The following is a 25,966-nucleotide window of genomic DNA, read 5'->3' on the forward strand; positions in this document are numbered from 1 at the left end:
ACGTTGTTTAACTATCTTAACTATCTTTAGAAAAGCAAGCAATTAATACATGTACTGAATAACACTCACATTCCTTCGAGTTTTTTTTACCCAGATTTTAGCAGAGATGCAGAGAAGCATATTTAATGTATTTTAAAAAAGAACCACCAGTCAGGAGGATACAGACAGCTCAAGAGGTATACTTATATATGCAGAAAAATGCTTGGTTTAAATGAAATCTGGCACCTTATGTTAATATCAATATATTTGTGTATTAATTATGATGCCATGATATGTGCCTGATGATGTGTGTTATGATCCCATGGACTGTGTTGTAATTTGGGTGTAATATCCTAGGCATGTTAGTGCAGTATATTGAGATGTGTGATTTACAACAGTCAGAATGACACCCTCATTAAAATGAAAATTGAACAGGTAAAGAGGTATGCTTAGATAACCTATACAGAAAAATATACATATTTTTTACATAGAATTAGGCATATTGATTATGGCTCTAGTTTGCAGGAAAAAGCCATTTCAGGTGTTTGAAAAATGCTAACCACCCCCCTTCATCATCACGTACTTCGTGCCCCCTCTAAAATAATGGCTGTATGACACCCCTGGTACACACACACACAGGGAGTGAGAGTCATGTGGTGGTTAGTCAAACCAAACCCTAGCCAGCCTGATGATGAGATCACAGAGCACTAGGAGTTGAGGAGATCAGAGGAGGTTAGCACTTGCCTCATGCAGCCTATTGGTTAAAAAAAACGCACTTACCTCATCTTTTCAGTTCAGGGCAAGTACAGTTGAGCATCAGGGTCGTGTTCACTAGTGCAGACAATGGAGCATTTCTTATTGGACAAGTCTTGGTAGTCTCTCCCTGTTTCAATCTGTTTTCGTCTGTTTGGTGCCTAATGAACTCGAGCCAGTTGAGCATCAGGCCAAGTCACTCTGAGCAGAAGGACACATGGGGAATCAGATTCAAAACACAATGTGTGAATGATTAGATTATTTTAATAGCATTTCAGCTCTGATTGGGAAGTTGTCAGTAAAACTGACATTCTGAGTAGATTTCTTTCTCTCTGCATTGGTCTTTCTCTATCAAGGGTGAAATACACTATACTGGTCCCAGATTTGTTTGTGCTGTCATTGGCATTAAATGACCAGGAGTTGGCAAACATAAACAGATCTGGGACCAGGCTAGAAATACACTGACATAAAGTGAAATACATTTAGACTTAATTTGAATGTTCCCCAATGTCATTGGATCTCCCAAATAGGAAACAGGACCATTTACCTCTTAGATGTTAAGTCCCCTATATGAGGCACTTTGAGGTGTTCTGGACCGGTTCCAGCTGACATTTTGGTGTACAAAGCACTCTTTGAACATTGTGGGGTCCAGTGCCTTATAATACCAAAAAGCCCCATCTGTCTGCTCTCTGCTACCACTCTGTCAGCCGAGGTGACTTGAAGTGTCAGGTTTCACACCCCATATTTACATAGGGAGTGACGTGTCACATTTTCTTGCCTATTCAGACAAATAATCAGTTTGCTCTCCCTCTGAGCGACGGAGCCCAGCCTGGGAGATGGCATATGAAAGGGGACAGTCTAGAGATTTCAGCAGTTGTGGTTTCATATACAAACGTTTTGGTATGTCTATTTAGGTGGAAATCTACATTTTGCACTATCATTCAAGAGGTTTAAGAATAAGAACATAATCATAATCGTAAAGGTAGTAATAATACTGTAATCATGTTTATGGACAGTTTAAAAGCTGAATGTTAAATTGGTTGTAAAAAGTGGGCACTTGAGGCAGAGGTGAGTGGTAATGATAGGAGTTGCTCATGTTCAAAACATAACTATGGAGATATCAGTGTATAGTTATATAACCAAATTGGTTTGAATGAATGGGTATGTATCTGGAGTGTACAAACATAAAAGAATGATAAATGTTGATATTTATGCATTGTGTTATTACCATGTGTTACAGGAGGGGGTCGCAGTTCCGGAGCGACCCACTAGGTGTCATCCTCCGACAACCTTAGGCACCTCCTCACTCACAGTCTGGACTAATCATTATCCTATTGGGGTCACCTGTGTCTACCTGTTCACCTGTGCATTTATGCCCTCACTCCCTGTGTTCCCTTGCTCTGTTTTCTCTGCTAGTCTCTCGATGCCAAACAGTACTAATCAGTGTCTGATCCCTGTTTCATTGTTGTTTTCAGTCGTAGTTAGTATTTTGTATGTTTGCTGTCAGCCTGTTTTTGGAGACCAATTTTCTCCTCCTTTATTTTATTTATTTTAAGTCCGTTATTTTGTATCCTGGTTTTGGGACCACCAGTAAAGATCCTTGTTTCACCATCTCTGCCTACTGTCTATCCTGCACCTCACCTGGGTCACACCTCACACCAACCCTTACACCATGTTTGTGATATGTGGTTAACATACCTGCTTTAGTTCAATACACTGATTGTAAGTCGCTCTGGATAAGAGCGTCTGCTAATTGACTAAAATGTATGTTTGTTTCAGGCCTAGGATTTGGTGTGAGAGAGGAGGTGAGATTTACTTTGACAGAGCAGATGTTACATAATGTGTTATTTGCATGTTTAATCTGTTAGGTTTGTATGAAGCCTAGGAGCGGGTGGGAGATGGAGGTGAGAGTTGCTGTGATAGTGCAGAAGGCATGGCATGCCTCGTCCTGTATTACATTGAGCTGTTAATGGCTAGGTTGATTAAACACATACAGTAACACACATACAGTCACACACATACAGTCACAAGGATCTCCTGGAGTGTCAGATGGACGAGGTTTACAGTCTTGTGACTTTTTTATTGGGTCAATTGCCCCAGAAAAGCTCATTCAAGCCCAGCTAAAGTATTTTAAATGGATTCAAAAAGTATTTGAACTGTGTGTGTGTGTGTGTGTGTGTGTGTGTGTGTGTGTGTGTGTGTGTGTGTGTGTACCTGTTTAACTATACCAGTAGTCCCCACAATACTAGTAAACTAAGAATTTTTTTACCAACTGGGGACATTTTGCTAGTCCCCTCAAGGAAAAAGGCTATTTCTAGGGTTTTATGGTTAAGGTTTTAATTTGTGTTAGGGTTAGAATTAGGGTTAGGGGTTAAAGTTTAGGTTTAGGAGTTAGGGTTAAGGTTAGGTTTTTGGGATAAGGTTAGGTTAGGGTAAGGGTTAGGTTTAGGGAGGGTTAGGGTTAGGGGTTAAAGAAAACAGGATTTTGAATGGGAAACAATTGTGTGTCCCCACAAGGTTAGGTAAACACGACTGTGTGTGTGTGTGTGTATATGTATACAGTCACACAGATATCCCGTGCGTGTGTGTGTGTGTGCCTTTATTTGATAAATGCAAATGCTTTCACAACCCACTTTAAAAAGGGACGTGGGTAAAACATTTATTTTTGACCAAGTTGTAATCTACTGCATTGTCTTTCCAACTACATTTTATATTCTTTCCCTTCCAAAATAAGTGTGTAGATACAGCGCCCCTCAGTGTTCAAATATGGAACAACATTGTCATTAAGTATATAACCAATACAAGTGGCAGGGCTGCAATTTTACTGAAATATGATTCCCAGATTGTCGCTTTAAGAGCCACAGCTGTTCTTGTAGGAAGGTTTTGACCGGACTGCGATAGCAACTCCTATCTATTTCTGAACATCCCTGAGAGGTCGAGAGAAACATCCCGACAATGTGGAGACTTTAGCATAACATTTTATTTGCAAATACAATACATTCTTAAAACTTTTTTCTCTACAAAACAATTTCACAGAAATTACCTTGGAATGTATATTCCTGTTTTTAACTTATATATGTATATATTTTTATGTTTCATTTTTAAATAGTCCTGTGTCAATGCTAAATGATGTACAGTAGACCTTTCTTTATAGGGGGAGAAGAGGGATGGGCAAAGAAGAGAGATTTTAACAATCAAAAGCAAGCTAATGCCCATTTATGGCCATTGTGAAGCCTTCCAGTCTATCCCCCTGTCACAATAAGTGCTGGGTAAGTACACAAATTGGCCTCCAGTCATTCTGATGGGAGCAGGTGGCTTCCTGTTACACAACAGCAGCTGTCAGTGTCTCTCCATCACACCTCAAATACCCTTTAGGTCAAAGACCACCCCACCCACCCACAGACCACCCTGGTCCTCACAGTTTCTATAGCTTTACACCCCCCCTCCCCCCTCTCTCTTTCTCTCTCTCTCTCACGATCCCTCTTTCTTTCTCTCCCTCTCTCTCTCATTCTCTCTGTATCTAGGACCTTGTTTGTTCAGTTTATCAAGCTTTTTGAGTAGGATGTAACATTTATAGAAGGTTCCAGATATAAATGTAATGTACAGAACTGACACGATTCCATCATTCTACCTGACAGGACATCATTTTTGTTCTACAAAATGTATTTCTAGCTGACCCTTCTGTAATGTCACCCCTCTTGAATAAGCCCCTGGTATTCTTTGCAGTTGATGCCCCCCTCTTCACTGCCTAAACTATAGACTCCCACAAATCCTAGGATAAAAGGCACACATTGTAAAATGGCCTTGCAATGTCCCAAATCTCACCCAAATAAATTCTGTTTGACTTTATGTAGATCCACGTCTTCAGGGAAGAGTTTCAGAGCTCTGAGTAACTCCCTCTGTCTCTGTGTGTGTTTCTCTGTTAGTATTCCTATGTAGCTAAAGGAATATGAAGCTTCATCCCGAAACCCAGTCATCCTTTGATAAACCAAGTTCAGCTCAGCATCTGTTTAAAACATCACGGGCATTAAAGCATTGCCATAAATGTAAAATAAAATGAAAAAAACAAACAGTATCAAAGTCTACCACTTATCACTCACAGTCCACTGCTCCCTTCCCAGTGCACTTCTTGGTTCGTTACAGTTATATCTGAGGGGGTTTCAGAGAACTCTGGGGAATGGAGCATACCATCAGCATGATGAACGAGAGATCAGGGGATAAACCATGTGCTGATTCAGTGTCTGAGAAAAATAATAGTACACCCCAACCCAATATTAGTGCATTTACGCAACCCACTCATCAGTATGACCTGAGCCATGATAGGTAGGCATCCATTTTCTGATATACCCCTGTAGGGGATGGTAGATCAACCTGGAATATTTTAATACAATGAATCAAGTAATAAATCAAGTAATTCATTAGTGTTGGCTAGCCTGACCATGAACGCAGCACAATATCATCATCTGTAAATAGTTAGGGGAGAGTGGGGTAAGTTGAGCCATTTTTCACATTCAGCATCACTCCATCAAGGAAAATACAGTATTATTTCTAACAAAGATATCTACATACATTTCAGGATGTTGTGTAATCCTGGAAATAATCAGAATTCCTGTAAACATTACAGTTATGAAAACATAGCTTGTCCAAAAAAAAAAGGGTCTCTTGGCAAAACTTACCCCAGGTATGGGGAAAGTTGAGCCCCGGGACAGGGTAAGTTAAGCCGCCTACAAATTTCTGTAATGAATGAAATATTACCAATACCTTTTTAAAACCATGTCTATCTTTATTTCCCAAACACAATTCAACACAATCACAATCACTTTTTTGCCTTTAAATCATTTAAATCTTTAAATCAGGCTTAACACCTAACAAACACTTTGTACTTTTTTTTAAACACGTTTAACATAGGCCAGGCCCTGTTGTTACCTCATATCCCAGTGATAATGCCTTGCATTATGCCTGGGAAGAAACTACTTCAATTTGCCATTGGCTAACTTACCCCATGGCCATTGGCTGAACTTACCCCAAAGCAAACATTTGGACTATATTAGCCCACACAGCTACAATGATGCACTTTCATACTAGGTTTAGGACCTCATATTGAAGTGTATATAGACCCCAAATGATTTATAGAACAATCTTAAAATTATCTACCTTGGTTTAAATACAAGCATCATGAAACCTCTAACACAATAAATTAATTTGACTTGGTGAAAACCCGTTTTCTTTTTACCTAACTTGCTTACCACTTTTTCGATGTGGTTTCTTCCTTCATAGACTTCATGAAGTGATGACCTCTTCCTAAATGTTTGGTCAAATTATTAATTTTGTGTATGGTTTCCTAGAAACAAGGTTGGCTCAACTTACCCCTTAGGCTCAACTTACCCCACTCTCCCCTAAAATTCTTCCAACAAAACAGCAGCGAGGCTATGTACAATGTTAGAAAAGATACAAGGAATCCATGTCAATGCCAGAACGAGAGAGAAAGAACGAGAGAGAAACAGAGAAAGAGAAAGCGAAAGAGAAAGAGAGAGAGAGAAGAAAAGAGAGAGAGCGAGAAGAAAAGAGAGAGAGAGAGAGAGATGGTACAGAAAGAGAGGAATTGATAAGAAAAGAGAAAAAGAGAGAGAAAGACAGACCAAAAGAAAGCAAGATAGACTGTGAAATTAAGTACGTTTTTCAAAGCACATTGTTAAATCTGATGCCTTTGCCGAAATCTCACCGTGGATCCCCCATTCCATACTCCATACTGTCCAGTATCTGTGTCCTCTTCCCATAAAACTGTACACACAACAGAGCTTATATTTAATATGCAACAACTTAGGGTTGCAAAATTCTGGGAACTTTCCCAAATTTCCGAGGTTGGAAGATATCCCTGTTAAAAGATATCCGGAATCAGGAGTAAATAAGCAGGAATTTTGGGAAAGTTACCCATACTGCATCATATGCCTCTATAGTACATTTGAAGCACCCCGGTTAGATTTATATGAAGAAGCACATCAGGTAGAACCACTACACACTGTTACTTTCAACACCCAGACATCTCGTTGCAATACTAATATCTGAAATTTGACACCAGAGTGACGGAACGCATTTCCGGAACGACTATTGTTGGCACGTACCTGAACACAAACAAACAAACATTCTGTCATCAACACAAAGTCCTTCTAATGTTCCTCAGACGTCTCCTCACGTGGATGTTTTTGTAGAAAATCTTAGGTTGTCTTTACAAATGCCTCGCTAGAAAAAAAGGCGCTTCCTCTGAACAAAACAAACAAAATACAAATAAACAGTCTGTCAGGTAACATTGCACCAAAAAAGAAAAAGAAGACATCGTCTCTACATTGAGTTCTGTTAGTGAGGTGAAAGGTCAAGTCTAGTCGGGTAGACGTCAACACCAACATACAAACAGATTCCCTCCATTTTCCCCCTTCAATGTCCTCCATTGACGGAAAAAACATACTCAGGGAAAAGAGGGTTCCTCAGATGGGTCCTCGGAGGAGCAAGGACGGGCATCCCTGAAAAGTGCCTATCTAAAAAAGGCAAAGTCAGGCAGTAAGTGAGCTCATTCAGGGTCTCTCCTCACACACAGTGGAGCTGCAGGTATAGGCCATGTGTTTTGGGTCGTCCAGGCCCATGGGGGTGGCGTTAGCTATCCCCCTCCCTTGGGGGTTTTCTTGTTCTGAGCGTTCCACATGCCCCTTTTGGAGTGGTAGTAGTGGAAGAAGTTCCTCAGTCTCAGTCTCTCCACCTCCAGACCGTTCTGTAGTACCCTGGAAGAAGGGAAGAGAGGAACAATCAGGTTAGGAGCCAGCGATTGCCCCCCCCAAAAAATCACTCCTTTTCTCGTCGCCTCCAATGATTAGAAATTACTTAACAGATGAAAACAATGTGGTGGAAGCTCATCATTAGCCGCTTTCAAATCAGTGCAATGAAGAAGAGAAGGTATAATTTTAAGACAATTGAGAAAGAGCCCGGATAGAGGGGAAAGAGGGTTAGGAAGCAGAGAGTGTTGTGTTTGCAATGGTGAGGGTTGCCAGGTTACCTGTCCAGTAGTTCCCAGTCCTCTCCTCCCCAGCGGTCTTTAAACTCCTCCGTGTTCATCCCTCCGATCTTATCAAAGTCCGACTTATAAATTCCAAACAGGCCAAAGCCATTCACCTCCCAGTAGCCTGCAGAGGGAAAGGTAGTCTGACTTAGTAAATCCCAAACATGGTGTGTGTGTATGTGTGTGTGCATGCTGCGTGCGAGATGTGTGTGCGTGTGTGTGTGTGAATCATGTGTGTATTACCGTCAGGCTCTAGTGGGGAGCTGCCACAGCCCAGTCTCATGACAATAGGGGCGAAGGCCAGACGTCCCTCTACACAGTGCTTCCTGATGCTCTCCAGGATGTTGAGGGGGAAGTGGATGTGAAGGTCACACAAGAACGCTATACTGTGGTTGTCCTGTAAAACACACATACACACAAATACGGTGTAATCAAAACTAAAGTACACACAATCATGGTTACAGACCCCCAACATACTCAGTCCCACAAACTCAAACGCCACCCAAAAACAGCCAATCGAAATGTTCTACTCTTCTGTGTGTGTGTTGTGTGTGTGTCTGTTTATGTGTGTGTGTGTGTGTCTGAAGCATGCGCTCGTGTGTCTGTATGTGTGTGAAGGGGTTTGATATAAAACACCCACAGTCATTCAACTGTGAGTGACACCCCAGTCTTCCCCATGTGACAGGTCTGACACTCAAATGACAGATAACTGTTTACCCAAATCCCTGTTGCATTGAGAGAGAGAGAGAGAAAGTGAGTGAGAGAGAGAGAGATAGAGAGAAAGTCTATGTGACAGTCATGACACTCCAATGATAAATAACGGTCTGCCCAAATCCCTGTCGCACAGAGAGAGAGAGCGAGACAGATAGAAAGAACAAGAGAGACAGAGTTGAGAGAAAGAGAGAGAACGGAGAGAGAGATAGAGGGGAGGGTAGTAGTAGGAGAGGGAAAGAAAAATAGAGAAAGTCTACGTGACAGCTTTGACACTCCAATGACAGATAACTGTCTGCGCAAATCCCTGTCACACACACACAAAAAGAGAACACCATTGAATAAAACATTGAATACATATCTGTCTGCCTGTCTGTCTGTCTATCAATCTGTCAGGCTATGGGGTCACAGAGAACTGGACAGTTTGAATAATAATAATATGCCATTTAGCAGACGCTTTTATCCAAAGCGACTTACAGTCATGCGTACATACATTTTTGTGTATGGGTGGTCCCGGGGATTGAACCCACTACCTTGGCGTTACAAGCGCTGTGCTCTACCAGCTGAGCTACAGAGTCTGTGACTCTCTTGGGAGCATCTGAGACCGCTTGACCTCTTGCCAGTCTTCACAGTCAGAAACGAACCAATACTGCACCTCACGATTTCATGGCATATACCGTGACTATCTCACTGTATTAAAAAATACCTCCTCACTGAGGTTGAGTTACAGTTACAAGAGTTCCAACATCAATTGTGCTGCAGCTTTTTATATTACTCAACCTGTCTATGTGAAATGCTATGGTTAGTATGCTCATGGCATGTGCCATTGTGATAGCAAAATGTCGTCTAGAAGCTTCAGCCTGCTCTCTACTGAGTGTGAATGTGTGTCACCTCAATCAGTGAATTTGCAAATGTATTGGCTGTATATGAATTCAAATAGAGAGATACCTTCTCTCTTTCCCTTCCTGTAGGTCTGCTATCTCTCACCTCGATAGTGTCCACTCCGATCTGTAGTCCTGCTGAGCGCTCAAAGTTCCCTTCTCTTCTCAAGTACTCATACCTAACAAAACACACAGACAATCACATCAGTTAACTCCAGGGTTTGGTCCAATTACATATCCATTATGTGTTTGTGTCAGTTGGAATTGCTCCATAGGACTGTTTTTAAATACCTGAATCCATTCAATTCCTGTAGTAATTAAAATGCACTCCTATGGAGCTTTGGATTAAGTCTGAGAAACACACACACCCACACACGCACACACACACACACACGCACCTAGGCACAGTGCTCTCTCGGAGGGCCTGCTCCACGTCCATGTCGGTGCTCTCGAAGTCGACAATGATGATGCTGAAGTTGTCGTCCTTAGTCTGCCGGTGAAGCTCCTCCATGTCTGTGATGAACTGCTGCACCCAGCGAGCCTGGTTCTTCACTAGAGACACACAGAGAGAGTGGTAAGTGCTTTAACTTTCCATGCCAATATTGAAATGAATTGAGAGGGAAAAATTGTGTTTCAACACAACACTAGCTAAATCAGATATAGCAATCTTCAATTCCCAAGCTTTCCTTTCAGATCTACAAGAGTGTCTGTGCTGCATTTTCCAAACCTCTCCTCAGGGACCCCCAGCCGTTTCATGTAGTTGATCTATTCCAGAGCTAGCACACTTTCCAGGGCTACAAAAAAAATTGTGAAACGTGTGGGAGTCCTTGAGAAATGGTTTGAGAAACACTACTGTTGGAGAAGGGACTAGTGACCTAACGATAGGTCCACCCCTCCAGTACTGGGGCCTCATTTATAACCGTTGAATACATTGAATACACAGTCCCCTGTAGCTCAGTTGGTAGAGCATGGCACTTGCAACGCCAGGCTTGTGGGTTCATTTCCCACGGGGGGCCAGTATGAAAATGTATGCACTCACTAACTGTAAGTCGCTCTGGATAAGAGCGTCCGCTAAATGACTAAAATGTAAATTTCACACAAAATGTCTGCGTGCTCCATTTCTGAAAAGTCTGCGCACGTACAAAAATATTGAGATTTATAAACTTGCCACACGCCATACATACGCATGTTTCCTGTTATAACTCAGACCTGTCGAAGAACAAGCACTAAAACACCGCCTGGAAAACACCTCCGTTCACCTTTTATGGTAACAACTACACCCTTTATTTGCTGTATAATTTGGAACAATTGGCATTAGGCCAAGGCATGCAAAAGACAAATTGTTGTTCAATATGTCGTTTATCAATAGATTATTGGGTTTAAATGTCCTGCCTTGGTATAGGCTCTGAGATTAAAAAGGAAATGATTACGCGCTCTTATCGCACAGCAATACTGTAGCCTACACATACTGTCAAATATTTTACATGGAGTGCATTCGGAAAGCATTCAGACCCCTTGACTTTTTTCACATTTTGTTACGTTACAGACTTATTCTAAAATTGATTAAATAAATGTTTGTCCCCATCAATCTACACACAATACCCCATAATGACAAAGCAAAAACAGATTTTTAGAAAACAGAAATACCTTAGTACATAGGTATTCAGACCCTTTGCTATGAGACTCGAAATTGAGCTCAGGTGCATCCTGTTTCCATTGATCATCCTTGAAATGTTGCTACAACTTGATTGGAGTCCACCTGTGGTAAATTCAATTGATTGGACATGATTTGGAAAGGCACACACCTGTCTATATAAAGTCCCACAGTTGACAGTGCATGTCAGAGCAAAAACCAACTCTGAGACAGGATTGTGTCGAGGCACAGATCTGGGGAAGGGTACCAAAAAATGTCTACAGCATTGAAGGTCCCCAAGAACACAGTGGCCTCCATCATTCTTTTTATTTTTATTTTTCGAGAGGGTAGATCAGCTTTAATATTGCAGATAGATTGTAACTTCCATCAATGTAATTGTCTGCATCACTTCCAATCCCCCATATGTTTTTTTTCTCTCGCATATATATATATATATATATATATATACACACACACTCATACATATCCTTTAAAAATATATATATTTCCCTTTATTACTTTCCAACCCCACCATCCCTTCCCTAATTGGAGTAAACTAGTGAACAACAATGCTTAGGCCTCTACTTCATGCTTATACATACTATATACATTTTATGGACACAGTCAATAATTATATTTTGTTTGTTTTTACTCCTGAACTTCCTCCGATCATTTTCATGATGTCTATCTGATATGCTTCTATATGCCATATCTTTCTAACTGTGCTCTTTCACAAAAGCTCACAATATATAACCTATATACTTATTATGGACACAGCATGTCTTACACTAGTTATCTTGTTGTTATTAGTTGTTGTTATTAGTCCCATCCTTCAGCTCCATTCAACACCTCCCATCTATCTCTTTACACCATCCATATTGGATTTCTATTTGCCATATATATTTTTCAACTGTACTGTGATGTTTTACAAAAGTTCTGAACCTTTCTATTCTCATTGTTTCTACAGTTTGTGAATTGAAAATAAACATATTTGCTAAAAGTATTATTATATTATTGATCGATTGACTATGACTTTTCAGATCACCCAGTAGTGCTATCAAGAACACAGTGGCCTCCATCATTCTTCAATGGAAGAAGTTTGGAACCACCAAGACTCTTCCTAGAGCTGGCCGCCCGGCCAAACTGAGCAATAGGGGGAGAAGGGCCTTGGTCAGGGAGGTGACCAAGAACCCGATTGTCACTCTGAAGGAGCTCCAGAGTCCTTCTGTGGAGATGGGAGAATCTTCCAGATGGACAACAATCTCTTCAGCACTCCACCAAATCAGGCCTTTATGGTAGAGTGGCCAGACAGAAGCCACTCCTCAGTAAAAGGCACATGACAGCCCGCTTGGAGTTTGCCAAAAGGCACCTAAAAGACTCTCAGACCATGAGAAACAAGATTCTCTGGTCTGAAGAAACCAAGATTGAACTCTTTGGCCTGAATGCCAAGCATCACATCTGGAGGAAACCTGGCACCATCCCTAAGGGGAAGCATGGTGGTGGCAGCATTATGCAGTGGGGATGTTTTTCAGCGGCAGGGACAGGGAGACTAGTCAGGATTGAGGGAAAGATGAACGGAGAAAAGTACAGAGAGATTCTTGATGAAAACCTGCTCCAGAGCGCTCAGGACCTCTGACTGGGGAGAAGGTTCACCTTCCAACAGGACAATGACCCTAAGCACACAGCCAATACAACGCAGGAGTGGCTTCCGGACAAGTCTCAATGTCCTTGAGTGGCCCAGCCAGAGCCCAGATTTGAACCCAATCGAACATCTCTGGAGAGACCTGAAAATATCTGTGCAGCGACGATCCACATCCAACCTGACAGAGCTTGAGAGGATCTGAAGAGAAGAATGGGAGAAACTCCCCAAATACAGGTGTGCCAAGCTTGTAGCGTCATACCCAAGAAGACTCGAGGCTGTAATCGCTGCCAAAGGTGCTTCAACAAAGTACTGAGTAAAGGGTCTGAATACTTATGCAAATGTGAAATTTCCGTTTTTTATTTGTAATAATTTTTGCAAAAATTTCTAATAACCTGTTTTTGCTTCGTCATTATGGGGTATTGTGTGTAGATAGTTTTTTTTCTATGTAATCCATTTTAGAATAATCCTGTAACATAACAAAATGTGGAAAGTCAAGGGGTCTGAATACTTTCCGAATGCACTGTAAGCTACTGGTCTATTTACTGTGTTGGCAGAATGTTATAATCTTTAGCAGTAATTTATGCTGTATCTGGAAAAGGACTGCGTCAGTTTCCTAACAACATTGTCGTGGACCTGTCAGCAAAACGTTTGAATTCAAAAATGTTTTATACCGACTTTTTCCCCCAACCTAAATATGATGATGGACTGTCCACAAATTCTGAAACATTGTAGGGCAGACTACTCAAAAAAATGCAGTAGTTACAGTTATTTCTTGTGTGTTTTTGTTCTACTTGACTTTTTTATTTATTTTCTATAGTACTACTGATATTCATTACTGCATTGTTGGGAAAGGCATTTCACTGTAGGCTACTTGTGCACATGACAATAAAAACAATAAAAACATGAATCTTGAAACTTGATACCAAGGCCTACTTCAATGTAAAAGATCAGCTGTTAAATTCGCCTGTATACTGGTATTATAAACCGTGCTGCCTATGATATTGCAAAACTTGAAATACATATAGCCTATCTATTTACTAGGCTACTAGGTCCAATTAAACAAGAGATGTGCATGGTAATTTGTTGTATGGCCCCTTAGGAATATGAACCCATCACGGCCAGAAAAGGTGAGGAATATATTCTGCAATGGTTATGAAAATAAAATAGGAAAAATATTATAAGATTATTATATGTAACTATTTCAGATTCTCACTAATGGCAAATGGTTGCATTCTTGTTAATAAGTGTTCCTGTTTTAATTTATTTATGAATAAGCCTTTCATCATATCCCCCATTTGCACAAAATTCTTACTTGCCAGCTTGCAATACAATATTTCAACCACTAGAAGATGCGCGTACACATGGTCTAAAGTTTTACGTCAAGCAAAAAATAAATAAATGCCAACTTTTGCGTGAAAACTGGCGCACACACATTTTGGGGTATATCTTCTACGTACTCACGGTTTCTAAATGAGGCCCCTGGTACCTACCTGGCACCACAAAATGCACCATAACATCCTTCCGCCACTGCAGCATGACCGGCTGGCACAGCAGGGGGTTGGCATAGGCCGTGCCCCACTGGGTGGCCCCGGGCTGGGCAGAGGGGTGCGTGGAGGTTGGGGGTGCGGGGGTGGTGAGGATGAGACCAGGGGGGGACCTAGCAGGGGCCGAGGCGGGGACGAACTCCGTGTTCTCCAGGCTGTCCGCGCCCAGACGGCCACGGTGGAGCAGAAGGTAGATGTATTCCGAGAGGCGCACCACATTCCGGCCGCGCTCCATCAGCTCCAGCTCCACCAAGTAGCGGTTCCCACGGGCCGAGTCTCGCCTCTTCTCCACATTGATGATCCGCAAAAGGGTGTAGATACTGGGGGAGGAATGGGAGGGTGGGTTTAGTAAAACAAACGTACAACTTCAACATATTCACCACATTGCTTCTTTCCCCTACCCAATACACATGCACGCGCAAACACACGCAAACACACACACAGTTCAAATACTTTAGCTGGGCTTGATTGAGATTTTCTGGGGCAATTGACCCAATAAAAAAGTCACAAGACTGTAAACCTCGTCCATCTGGCACTCCAGGCAGGATAAAGCAAATGCTAAAAGTATTTACAGTTGAAGTCGGAAGTTTACATACACCTTAGCCAAATACATTTAAACTCAGTTTTTCACAATTCCTGACATTTAATCCTAGTAAAAATTCCCTGTCTTAGGTCAGTTAGGATCACCACTTTATTTTAAGAATGTGAAATGTTTCAGCTTTTATTTCTTTCATCACATTCCCAGTGGGTCAGAAGTTTACATACACTCAATTAGTATTTGGTTGCATTGCCTTTAAATTGTTTTGGGTAGCCTTCCACAAGCTTCTCACAATAAGTTGGGTGAATTTTGGCCCATTCCTCCTGACAGAGCTTCTGTAACCGAGTCAGGTTTGTAGGCCTCCTTGCTCGCACATGCTTTTTCAGTTCTTCCCACACATTTTCTATAGGATTGAGGTCAGGGCTTTGTGATGGCCACTCCAATACCTTGACTTTGTTGTCCTTAAGCCATTTTGCCACAACTTTGGAAGTATGCTTGGGGTCATTGTCCATTTGGAAGACCTATTTGCGACCAAGCTTTAACTTCCTGACTGATGTCTTGATATGTTGATTCAATATATCCACATAATTTTCCTTCCTCATGATGCCATCTATTTTGTGAAGTGCACCAGTCCCTCCTGCAGCAAAGCACCCCCACAGCATGATGCTGCCACCCACGTGCATCACGGTTGGGATGGTGTTCTTCGACTTGCAAGCGTCGCCCTTTTCCCTCCAAACATAATGATGGTCATTATGGCCAAACAGTTCTATTTATGTTTCATCAGACCACAGGACATTTCTCCAAAAAGTACGATCTTTGTGCAGTTCCCCATGTGCAGTTGCAAACCATAGTCTGGCTTTTTTATGGCCGTTTTGGAGCAGTGGCTTCTTCCTTGCTGAGCAGCCTTTCAGGTTATGTCGATATAGGACTCGTTTTACGGTGGATATAGATACCTTTGTACCTGTTTCCTCCAGCATCTTCACAAGGTCCTTTGCTCTTGTTCTGGGATTGACTTGCACTTTTCGCACCAAAGTACGTTAATCTCTAGGAGACATTTACATCATTTAGCAGACGCTCTTATCCAGAGCAACTTACAAATTGGTGCATTCAACTTATGATAGCCACTGGGACAACCACCTTTAAAAAATAAAATACAAAAAATAATGGGGGGTGGGGGAAAAGAAGGATTACTTTATACTATTCCAGGTATTCCTTAAAGAGATAGGGTTTCAAGTGTCTCTGGAAGGTGGTCAGTGACTCTGCTGTCCTGGCGTCATAGGGGGAGCTTGTTCCACCATTGGGGTGCCAGAGCAGCGAATAGCTTTGACTGGGCTGAGCGGGAACTGTGCTTCCGTAGAGGTAGAGGAGCTAGCAGGCCAGAGGTGGATGAACGTAGTGCCCTCGTTTGGGTGTAGGTTCTGATCAGAGCCTGAAGGTAAGGAGGTGCCATTCCCCTCACAGCTCCGTAGGCAAGCACCATGGTCTTGTAGTAGATGCGAGCCTCAACTGGAAGCCAGTGGAGTGTGCGGAGGAGCGGGGTGATATGAGAGAACTTGGGAAGGTTGAACACCAGACGGGCTGCAGCATTCTGGATAAGTTGAAGGGGTTTAATGGCACAGGCAGGGAGCCCAGCCAAAAGCGAGTTGCAGTAATCCAGACGGTAGATTATAAGTGCCTGGATTAGGACCTGTGCCGCTTTCTGTGTAAGGTAGGGTCGTACTCTGCGAATGTTGTAAAGCATTAACCTGCAGGATCGGGTCACCGCTTTGATGTTAGCGGAGACAGAATGCGTCTCCTTCCTGAGCGGTATGACGGCTGCGTGGTCCCATGGTGTTTATACTTGCATACTATTTTTTGTACAGATGAACGTGGTACCTTCAGGCATTTGGAAATTGCTCCCAAGGATGAACCAGACTTGTGGAGGTCTACAATTGTGTTTCTGAGGATTTGGCTGATTTCTTTTGATTTTCCCATGATGTCAAGCAAAGAGGCACTGAGTTTGAAGGTTGGCCTTGAAATACATTCCCAGGTACACCTCCAATTTACTCAAATGATGAAAATTAGCCTATCAGAAGCTTCTAAAGCCATGACATCATTTTCTGGAATTTTCCAAGCTGTTTAAAGGCACAGTCAACTTTGTGTATGTAAACTTCTGACCCCCTGGAATTGTGATACAGTGAATTATAAGTGAAATAATCTGTCTTTAAACAATTATTGGAAAAATTACTTGTGTCATGCACAAAGTAGATGTCCTAACCAACTTGCCAAAACTATAGTTTGTTAACAAGAAATTTGTGGAGTGGTTGAAAAACGAGTTTTAAATGACTCCAACCTAAGTGTATGTAAACTTCCGACTTCAACTGTATAACAGTATCTGAACCCAGGTCTGGCACAAACACACACTAACCCTCCGTTGCGCTCGTTGAGCTTCTCCATGTACTGTGCCAGCACATCCACCACCTCGCTCTCGGCCAGCTGCAGGTTCCCAGACACGTTGCAGCGCAGGTCATTCCAGTCGGAGCGCAGCAGCTCAAAGTCCATGGGGTTGACCGAAAATGTCCTCTGCCAGTTGATGCTCTCCTATTTATTCATTATTATGTTTATTTGACAGAGTTTGTACACTTAAAACATACATTTCACATGAGGTTGTATGCATTGTACTAGATATAGGTAAACAGCAAATTGTTTCCAGCTAATTGTCTTTAAACATGAGCTCCAGTCCCTGGGCAGATGAACAATAAAATCATTCACCATTAGAGCCTGAGCGATAGGCTATGGCAGGGTTCTTCAATTCCGGCCATGGAGGATTTCTACCTGGTAGTTAATTGCACTCACCTGGTGTCCCAGGTCTGAATTAGCCCCTGATTAGAAGGAGAGGATGAAAAACAGAGGTGTTTCGGCCCTCCAGGACCGGAATTGAAGAACCCTGGGCTATGGGATTTTTGTGTCTGACTTCGATTTTTTGTAAGGCGAAATACACTGATTCTGATATACTGTGTCTGCCGATAAGTTGTTTTTCAGTGCTAGGATGAAAAATAGACGTGTTCTGCACAAATTGAGTTTCAAATGAAAAACAGCTCTACAAAGATACTTTGAATGCTGATTTCTTACATTTGAAAAATAAACTACTCAGATTAGCATGACTGTTTATTGTAGGGGAGAGTGGGGTAAATTGAGCCAAAGGGTTAGTTGAGCCACCCCTTGTTTCGAGGAAACCATACACAAAATTAATCATGTGACCAAATATTTAGGAAGAGGTCATCCCCGTACCCGGGGTAAGTTGTACCGAGAGACCACTTTTTTGGGACAAGCTACAATGAGGGAAAAAAGTATTTGATCCCCTGCTGATTTTGTACGTTTTCCCACTGACAAAGAAATGATCAGTCTATAATTTTAATGGTAGGTTTATTTGAACAGTGAGAGACAGAATAAAAACAATTTTTTTTCTCCAAAATGTTATAAATTGATTTGCATTTTAATGAGGGAAATAAGTATTTGTCCCCCTCTCAATCAGAAAGATTTCTGGCTCCCAGGTGTCTTTTATACAGGTAACGAGCTGAGATTAGGAGCACACTCGTAAAGGGAGTGCTCCTAATCTCAGTTTGTTACCTGTATAAAATACACCTGTCCACAGAAGCAATCAATCAATCAGATTCCAAACTCTCCACCATGGCCAACACCAAAGAGCTCTCCAAGGATGTCAGGGACAAGATTGTAGACCTACATAAGGCTGGAATGGGCTACAAGACCATCGCCAAGCAGCTTGGTGAGAAGGTGACAACAGTTGGTGCGATTATTCGCAAATGGAAGAAACACAAAAGAACTGTCAGTCTCCCTCGGCCTGGGGCTCCATGCAAGATCTCACCTCGTGGAGTTGCAATGATTATGAGAACGGTGAGGAATCAGCCCAGAACTACACAGGAGGATCTTGTCAATGATCTCAAGGCAGCTAGGACCATAGTCACCAAGAAAACAATTGGTAACACACTACGCTGTGAAGGACTGAAATCCTGCAGCGGTACCCCTGCTCAAGAAAGCACATATACAGGGCCGTCTGAAGTTTGCCAATGAACATCTGAATGATTCAGAGGAGAACTGGGTGAAAGTGTTGTGGTCAGATGAGACCAAAATTGAGCTCTATGGCATCAACTCAACTCGCCGTGTTTGGAGGAGGAGTAATACTGCCTATGACCCCAATAACACCATCCCCACCGTCAAACATGGAGGTGGAAACATTATGCTTTGGGGGTGTTTTTTTTTTGGCGAAAACCAAACACTGCATTCCACAGTGAGAACATCATACCAAAGGTCAAGCATGGTGGTGGTGGTGTGATGGTTTGGGGATGCTTTGCTGCCTCAGGACCTGGATGACTTGCCTTAATAGAAGGAACCATGAATTCTGCTCTGTATCAGAGAATTCTACAGGAGAATGTCAGACCATCCGTCTGCGAGCTGAAGCTGAAGCGCAGCTGGTTCATGCAGCAAGACAATGATCCAAAACACACAATCAAGTCTACATGAACATTGCTAAAAAGCAACAAATTTGAAGTTTTGGAATGGCCTAGTCAAAGTCCAGACCTAATCCCAATTGAGATGTTGTGGCAGGACTTGAAACGAGCAGTTCATGCTTGAAAACCCACACGTCACTGAGTTAAAGCAGTTCTGCATGGAAGAGTGGGCCAAAATTCCTCCACAGCGACGTGAGAGACTGATCAACAACTACAGGAAGCATTTGGTTGGCGTCATTGCAGCTAAAGGTGGCACAACCAGTTATTGAGTGTAAGGGGGCAATTACTTTTTCACACAGGGGAATTGGGTTTATGAAATAAATATGTAATTGTTGTGTTATTTGTTCACTTATGTTCCCTTTATCTAATATTAGGTTTTGGTTGAAGATCTGATAACATTCAGTATCACAAATATGCAAAAGTAGAGAAAATTAGAAAGGGGGCAAATACTTTTTCATAGCACTGTAGGTCTCATGGGAAGTAGACTACAACTGCACACTTTTTTTTAGGACATTACATTTACTGTTGGATGGATACATGGCTACTAGCAGTAGGTATTGTATTTACAGTTAGAAATCTAGTTCATGTGTTTTGAGTTTCCACTTCCTCAGGTGTTGAACCCCAAATTCATTACCCTATGATATTAGTTAGTGCACATAAAGATGTATGTTTTGAGGAAAGGAGTCCTATTTTGACAGTAAAATATAGCACTATAGTCTTAATTGTCAACCCAAAATTCATGACAATCCCTGGATTAGGTTGCACAAAATATCTTGAGTAATCCCTTCCTGCTTGGATATGTTAGATTAAACAACTTTTTTCTTGAATACCTCGGTAGTCTATTTATTACATTCTTAATAAAGCACTATGAAGGACTTTATTTGGTCGGGGGTTACCAACTGTAAAAGCTAGTGGCACCAGTGACACCAGGGGAAAATATCTGGAGCCCTGTAATAGTAATTCAAATTTAGGGTAGGTGTTGATTCAGGGGAACACATATGACAGGCACTCATTTGCATTTTAAACTGGGTGGTTCGAGCCCTGCTGATTGGCTGACAGCCGTGGTATATCAGACCATATACTGTACCACGGGTATAACAAAATGTATTTGTAGTGCTCTAATTACATTGGTAACCAGTTTATAATAACAATAAGGCACCTCAAAAAAATAAAAATGGCTCAACATACCCTCCTCTCCCCTATGTAAATACAATCGGTGGTTTAAAGACCAATCCGATATGTCAGTAAAAGGTCAATATCGGTCTGGCTCAATTCAATACAATCAGAAGCAGATAAATCACAACAAACCTCAGCCCAGCCTGGACGCGCCTCTTCAGCCTCGTAACTGTAGTCGGACACCCCACCCTCCTCTGGTTCTGGTTCCGGGTCTGGGTCGGGTTCTGGATCCGCGTTCGAGCGGATTGGGTCAGGATCTGGGTTGGGTTCTGAGGGTTCTTGGTCTGGGTCGGGTTGTTTTTGCTGCGACTCAGTGATCTCTGAGGTTTTGAGGTACGAGGTGACCCTGGTTTCTAGCCTGCTTTCTAGCCTGCTCTCCATAGGAAGGGCATTCTCCAAGGAGTTGGGGGGAGTGGGTGAATGAGGTGGCGGGGGCTGGAGGTGCTGGGGCAATGGGGTGCCTCCTCTACTGGGTAAGGCGACACCTGCGGCAGCCTCTCTATCTGGGGGTGCTTGGTGCTCCCTTCCCCCTCCTCTAACTCTCCTCTTCTCTCTGTCTCGGAGCCTCACTACCGCCACCCTGCTGGCTGCCCGGGGAACTGTACCTTGTCTGCTAACACTAGCATTAGTGCCACGTGGGGGAGGTTTGCCGTCTCTCAGAGGGGGTTTGGGCCAGAGTTGGGGGGCACTGACGAGCCCCCTGCCCCCCGCTCCCCCTCCCCCCCTGGATCGAGTGCTCTGGAGGTTGACCAGTCTGGTGGTCTTTCCACTCTGGTACAGAAACACCCCAGGGAAGACTTCTCTCGGGTGACGCGATGCCGGACCCCTGCCCCTCTCCCTCTCCCTCTCCCTCTCCACCCTCCTCTCCTTCTTCTCCTTCTCTCGCTCCCTCTCTTTGACCGGCCGCGGCCTGGTGATGTAGATCTTGTTCTCATCCTTCTTTTCATTGTTGTTGTTGTTGCCGCCGGCTGCGGCGTTATTGTCGTTGCCGCGGTTACGGGCGGCGTTATCATGGAGACGGGCATTAGCAGCGGCGTTGTTGTTGCCGGGGGCGGAGTTACTATGAATCTGCTTGGCGCGGCTGGCAAGGGCCGAGAGAGAGGTCTTCTGGGGGAAGAGCAGGGTCGACTTGCTCAGTTTGGGAGGGGTCTCCCCTCCTGCACCCCCTCCTCCTCCTACCTTCCTGCCCGGCCCCCCTGGTCCTAGCTCAGAGGGACCCATCCTGATCCAGGAGAGGGAGCGACCGTGGACCACATCGTCCGACCGCGGGTGAAGCTCCTCGCTCTCCGCCTCGGGCCTCTCTAGAAGTCCCCTCCTGGAGGTCTGTCCCCCTCTTCTCCTCGGCCTGTCCCTGTCCCACTCTCTGTATGTCTGTCCATCGCTCTTGAGGAAGTGTTTTTTCTCTCTACGGACCACAATGCTGTTCTCCTCTTCCTCCTCCCCCTCTCTTTCTCCAAGGGTGGGCCTGGAGGTGTGGATGGAGAGGCTGGGGTGAGAGGTCCTCTTCGTTGATTGGCTAGGCGAAGCGGTCCTCTTTGGTGATTGGGTACCTACGACCTCAGCCTCATCTTCCGGGTCCACCCCTTCCTCCTCTTCTGGAAAATCTGTGGCAACAGAGAAAGTTAATCGTTAAAGGGTATGTATGTGTGTTGTGTGTGTATGTGTGTGTGTGTGTGTCAGTGGGTGTGTGTACCTACCGTCTGGGTTAGGGAAGAAGAACGGTCTATCATCGTCCTCCTCATCTATCTTCATGTACTTGTAGAAGCCAAACCTGTCAGAGAGAGAGAGAGAGAGAGCGAGAGAGCGAGAGAGCGAGAGAACGAGAGAGTGAGAGAGCGAGAGAGCGAGAGAGAGCGACAATTAGCACACAGATATACACAGCCGTCTAATAATACACCCAACTAAGTGTTTGTCTTTTTCTCTTCTCTCTTTTCTGTTTTATATATTTTTTTGTTTGTATTTCTCAATCTATGATTTTGAGAGCGGTTACATTTCTCCATCTTCATCCTTCCAAACCGAGTGGCGGAGCTGCAGGCATATTCAACTTGATTTGCTTCCATCTGTGAATTACAATATAATAATCAACTGAATGTGGAAAATAGCCAACAGTACTTACTTCTCCAGGTAGATGGGTGACTCCCTGTAGAAACACTTGTTCTCTCTCTCCATGTGTGTCAGACGTGTAAAGTCATTGGGATAAATAAAGGACAGGTACACCTGAGGAAGAGACAAACAGGGACAGGTCAGTGAATAAAGACAAAATAAAAGTACAGAACTAATAGATACAGTGCTAATAACATGGATGGATAAATACTGATACAGGGTCCTGTTCATTAAGGCAAACGTTTGCAAAGGAAAATGAAAATGAGCATTTCTTATTGGACAAGTCCAGGTAGTCTGTTTTTATCCCTTTGGTGCCCAATGAATATGACCCTGGTATTCCTTCCTCTAAAAATATGATCTTTATCTGTTACTAATCTTTTGGTGTAAAACACACTTTGACCTAAAGAGAGCAACACCCAGCCCTAGGGGTTTTGTTCAGAGCAGTCTTCAATACAGAAGAGGAAGAAGAGAAGCTTTAAATGCCACACCAGTAGAAATCCACTTTTTCGAGCTGAAAGACGATGGCCAGAGCTTACCCATGATGTTGCACAACAATGTAAGTCAATAAGTAATCATATTAGTGAAAGTATGATATATTTGGGCTTGAAGTGACAAAACCGAACTGCCTGCTTCATGCACATTCGTGCCAATGACGTGCCTTTTCCTCTGAAATTATGTATACATTATTTTTCGTCTACGTTTCGTTTGAAGGCTGGGTTTTATTTGAATGGTACCACCCACCAGCATGGCATTGTTTATTAATCAGAAACACCTGCAAAGTTTGCGAGTCGCGACTGAGCTGAGCAATATAATAGATCATCTTTGGCTATAGCAAAGATGGTGGATAAATGAAGATAGTTCACTTTTAACATTTACCAAATGTTAAGTTCCGGACTACTTAACGGGGTGGGTCTCCCAAAGACACCAATGCAATAGCAGCTGGGTCTTGTCTACTTAGTTCATTGACTTTCATTGAACCAGAAACAAACTGTATCGCTTCCTCTTCAGTCTCTGGCTACAGCTTTTCGCCTTAGCCTACACAAAAACTAATGTTTTTGCACCTCCCCTTTTTTAACAGCAAAACCATTATCATAATATATTGGAAAAGTTGTCAAATGTAACTGATTTTTTAGCTAGTCTGCATGAAAAAAATATAAGACCATTTTAGAAATAGTAAAATTGCGTGGTATGATTGCATTTTAGAACCCCGCTCCCCCCGTCGCCCCAAGATGAATGGTTTTGACCACAAATGTTTTAGGCAAATTCATTTTGCATGGCCCGGTGCCCCGGGTGTGCATGGTTTGCTCATTTTCGACCAATCCGTTGATCCTAAAGAGAAATCTCCCCCCACCCGGGGCATTGGGCCAATGGTTCAATAGTTAGTCTATCCATATTACCAGAGTTCACAGTATATTTTCTTACAATTTAGATAATCTGGTAATATCTGAAACTTGGTTAAATAAATAAGACTGTGCCGGATACTGCTGTGTCTCTGATTGGTTATAATGTTTATACAGTGCCTTGCAAAAGTATTCATCCCCCTTGGTGTTTTTACTATTTTGTTGCATTACAACCTGTCATTTAAATTGATTTTTATTTGGATTTCATGTAATGGATATTCACAAAATAGTCCAAATTGGTGAAATGAAAAAAATAAAAAAAATAACATGTTTCAAAAAATTCGAAAAAATAAATAACGGAAAAGTGGTGCGTGCATATGTATTCACCCCCTTTGCTATGAAGCCCCGAAATAAGAGCTGGTGCAACCAATTAACTTCAGAAGTCACATCATTAGTTAAATAAAGTCCACCTGTGTGCAATCTAAGTGTCACATGATCTCAGTATATATACACCTGTTCTGAAAGGCCCCAGAGTCTGCAACATCACTAAGCAAGGGGCACCACCAAGCAAGCAACACCATGAAGACCAAGGAGCTCTCCAAACAGGTCAGGGACAAAGTTGTGGAGAAGTACAGATCAGGGTTGGGTTATAAGAAAATATCCGAAACTTTGAACATCCCACGGAGCACCATTAAATCCATTATTCAAAAATGGAAAGAATATGGCACCACAACAAACCTGCCAAGAGAGGGCAGCCCACCAAAACTCATGGACCAGGCAAGGAGGGCATTAATCAGAGAGACAACAAAGAGATCAAAGATAACCCTGAAGGAGCTGCAATGCTCCACAGCGGAGATTGGAGTATCTGTCCATAGGACCACTTTAAGCTGTACACTCCACAGAGATGGGCTTTATGGAAGAGTGGCCAGAAAAAAAGCCATTGCTTAAAGTAAAAAATAAGCAAACACGTTTGGTGTTCGCCAAAAGCCATATGGGAGAATCCCCAAACATATGGAAGAAGGTACTCTGGTCAGATGATACTAAAATTGAACTTTTTGTCCATCAAGGAAAACGCTGGCACAAACCCAACACCTCTCATCACCCAGAGAACACCATCCCCACAGTGAAGCATGGTGGTGGCAGCATCATGCTGTGGGGATGTTTTTCATCGGCAGGGACTGGGAAACTGGTCAGAATTGAAGGAATGATGGATGGCGCTAAATACATGGGAATTCTTCAGGGAAACCTGTTTCAGTCTTCCAGAGATTTGAGACTGGGTCGGAGGTTCACCTTCCAGCAGGACAATGACCCTATGCATACTGCTAAAGCAACACTCAAGTGGTTTAAGGGAAAACATGTAAATGTCTTGGAATGGCCTAGTCAATGCCCAGACCTCATTCCAATTGAGAATCTGTGGTATAACTTAAAGATTGCTGACCAGTTTCCCAGTCCCTGCCAATGAAAAGCACCCCCACAGCATGATGCTGCCACCCCCGTGCATCACGGTTCGGATGGTGTTCTTCGGCTTGCAAGCTGCCCCCTTGTTCCTCCAAACATAACGATGGTCATTATGGCTAAACAGTTCTATTTTGTTTCATCAGAACAGAGGACATTTCTCCAACAAGTATTATCTTTATCCCCATGTGCAGTTGCAAACCGTAGTCTGGCTTTTTTATGGCGGTTTTGGAGCAGTGGCTTCTTCCTTGCTGAGCGGCCTTTCAGGTTATGTTGATATAGGACTCGTTTTACTGTGGATATAGATACTTTTGTACCTGTTTCCTCCAGCATCTTCACAAGGTCCTTTGCTATTGTTCTGGGATTGATTTGCACTTTTCACACCAAAGTACGTTCATCTCTAGGAGACAGAACGCGTCTCCTTCCTGAGCGGTATGACGGCTGCATGGTCCCATGGTGTTTATACTTGCGTACTATTGTTTGTACAGATGAACGTGGTGCCTTCAGGCGTTTGGAAATTGCTCACAAGGATGAACCAGACTTGTGGAGGTCTACAATTTTTTTTCTGAGGTCTTGGATGATTTCTTTAGATTTTCCTATGATGTCAAGCAAAGAGGCACTGAGTTTGAAGGTAGGCCTTGAAATACATCCACAG

The 25,966-nt window shown here is 42.9% G+C and overlaps 1 protein-coding gene across 1 annotated transcript in view; it reads right to left on the minus strand.

Moving 5' to 3' along the window:
• Positions 1-6,315: 6,315 nt before the first annotated feature.
• b4galnt4a (beta-1,4-N-acetyl-galactosaminyl transferase 4a) overlaps positions 6,316-25,966 on the minus strand; it is a 476,874-nt gene continuing 457,223 nt past the window's right edge. Inside the window, exons 12-21 of the mRNA XM_045227106.1 lie at positions 22,530-22,630; positions 22,111-22,184; positions 20,546-22,017; positions 17,137-17,309; positions 14,138-14,511; positions 9,771-9,924; positions 9,479-9,551; positions 8,024-8,177; positions 7,778-7,904; positions 6,316-7,505 (exon numbers count right to left, since the gene is read on the minus strand). Coding sequence (XP_045083041.1) covers positions 7,385-7,505; positions 7,778-7,904; positions 8,024-8,177; positions 9,479-9,551; positions 9,771-9,924; positions 14,138-14,511; positions 17,137-17,309; positions 20,546-22,017; positions 22,111-22,184; positions 22,530-22,630 — 2,823 coding nt within the window. The 3' untranslated portion in view covers positions 6,316-7,384. The remainder of the gene's footprint in view (positions 7,506-7,777; positions 7,905-8,023; positions 8,178-9,478; positions 9,552-9,770; positions 9,925-14,137; positions 14,512-17,136; positions 17,310-20,545; positions 22,018-22,110; positions 22,185-22,529; positions 22,631-25,966) is intronic.

Source organism: Coregonus clupeaformis, chromosome 19, assembly GCF_020615455.1.
Source record: "Coregonus clupeaformis isolate EN_2021a chromosome 19, ASM2061545v1, whole genome shotgun sequence".
Lineage (NCBI taxonomy): Eukaryota > Metazoa > Chordata > Actinopteri > Salmoniformes > Salmonidae > Coregonus > Coregonus clupeaformis.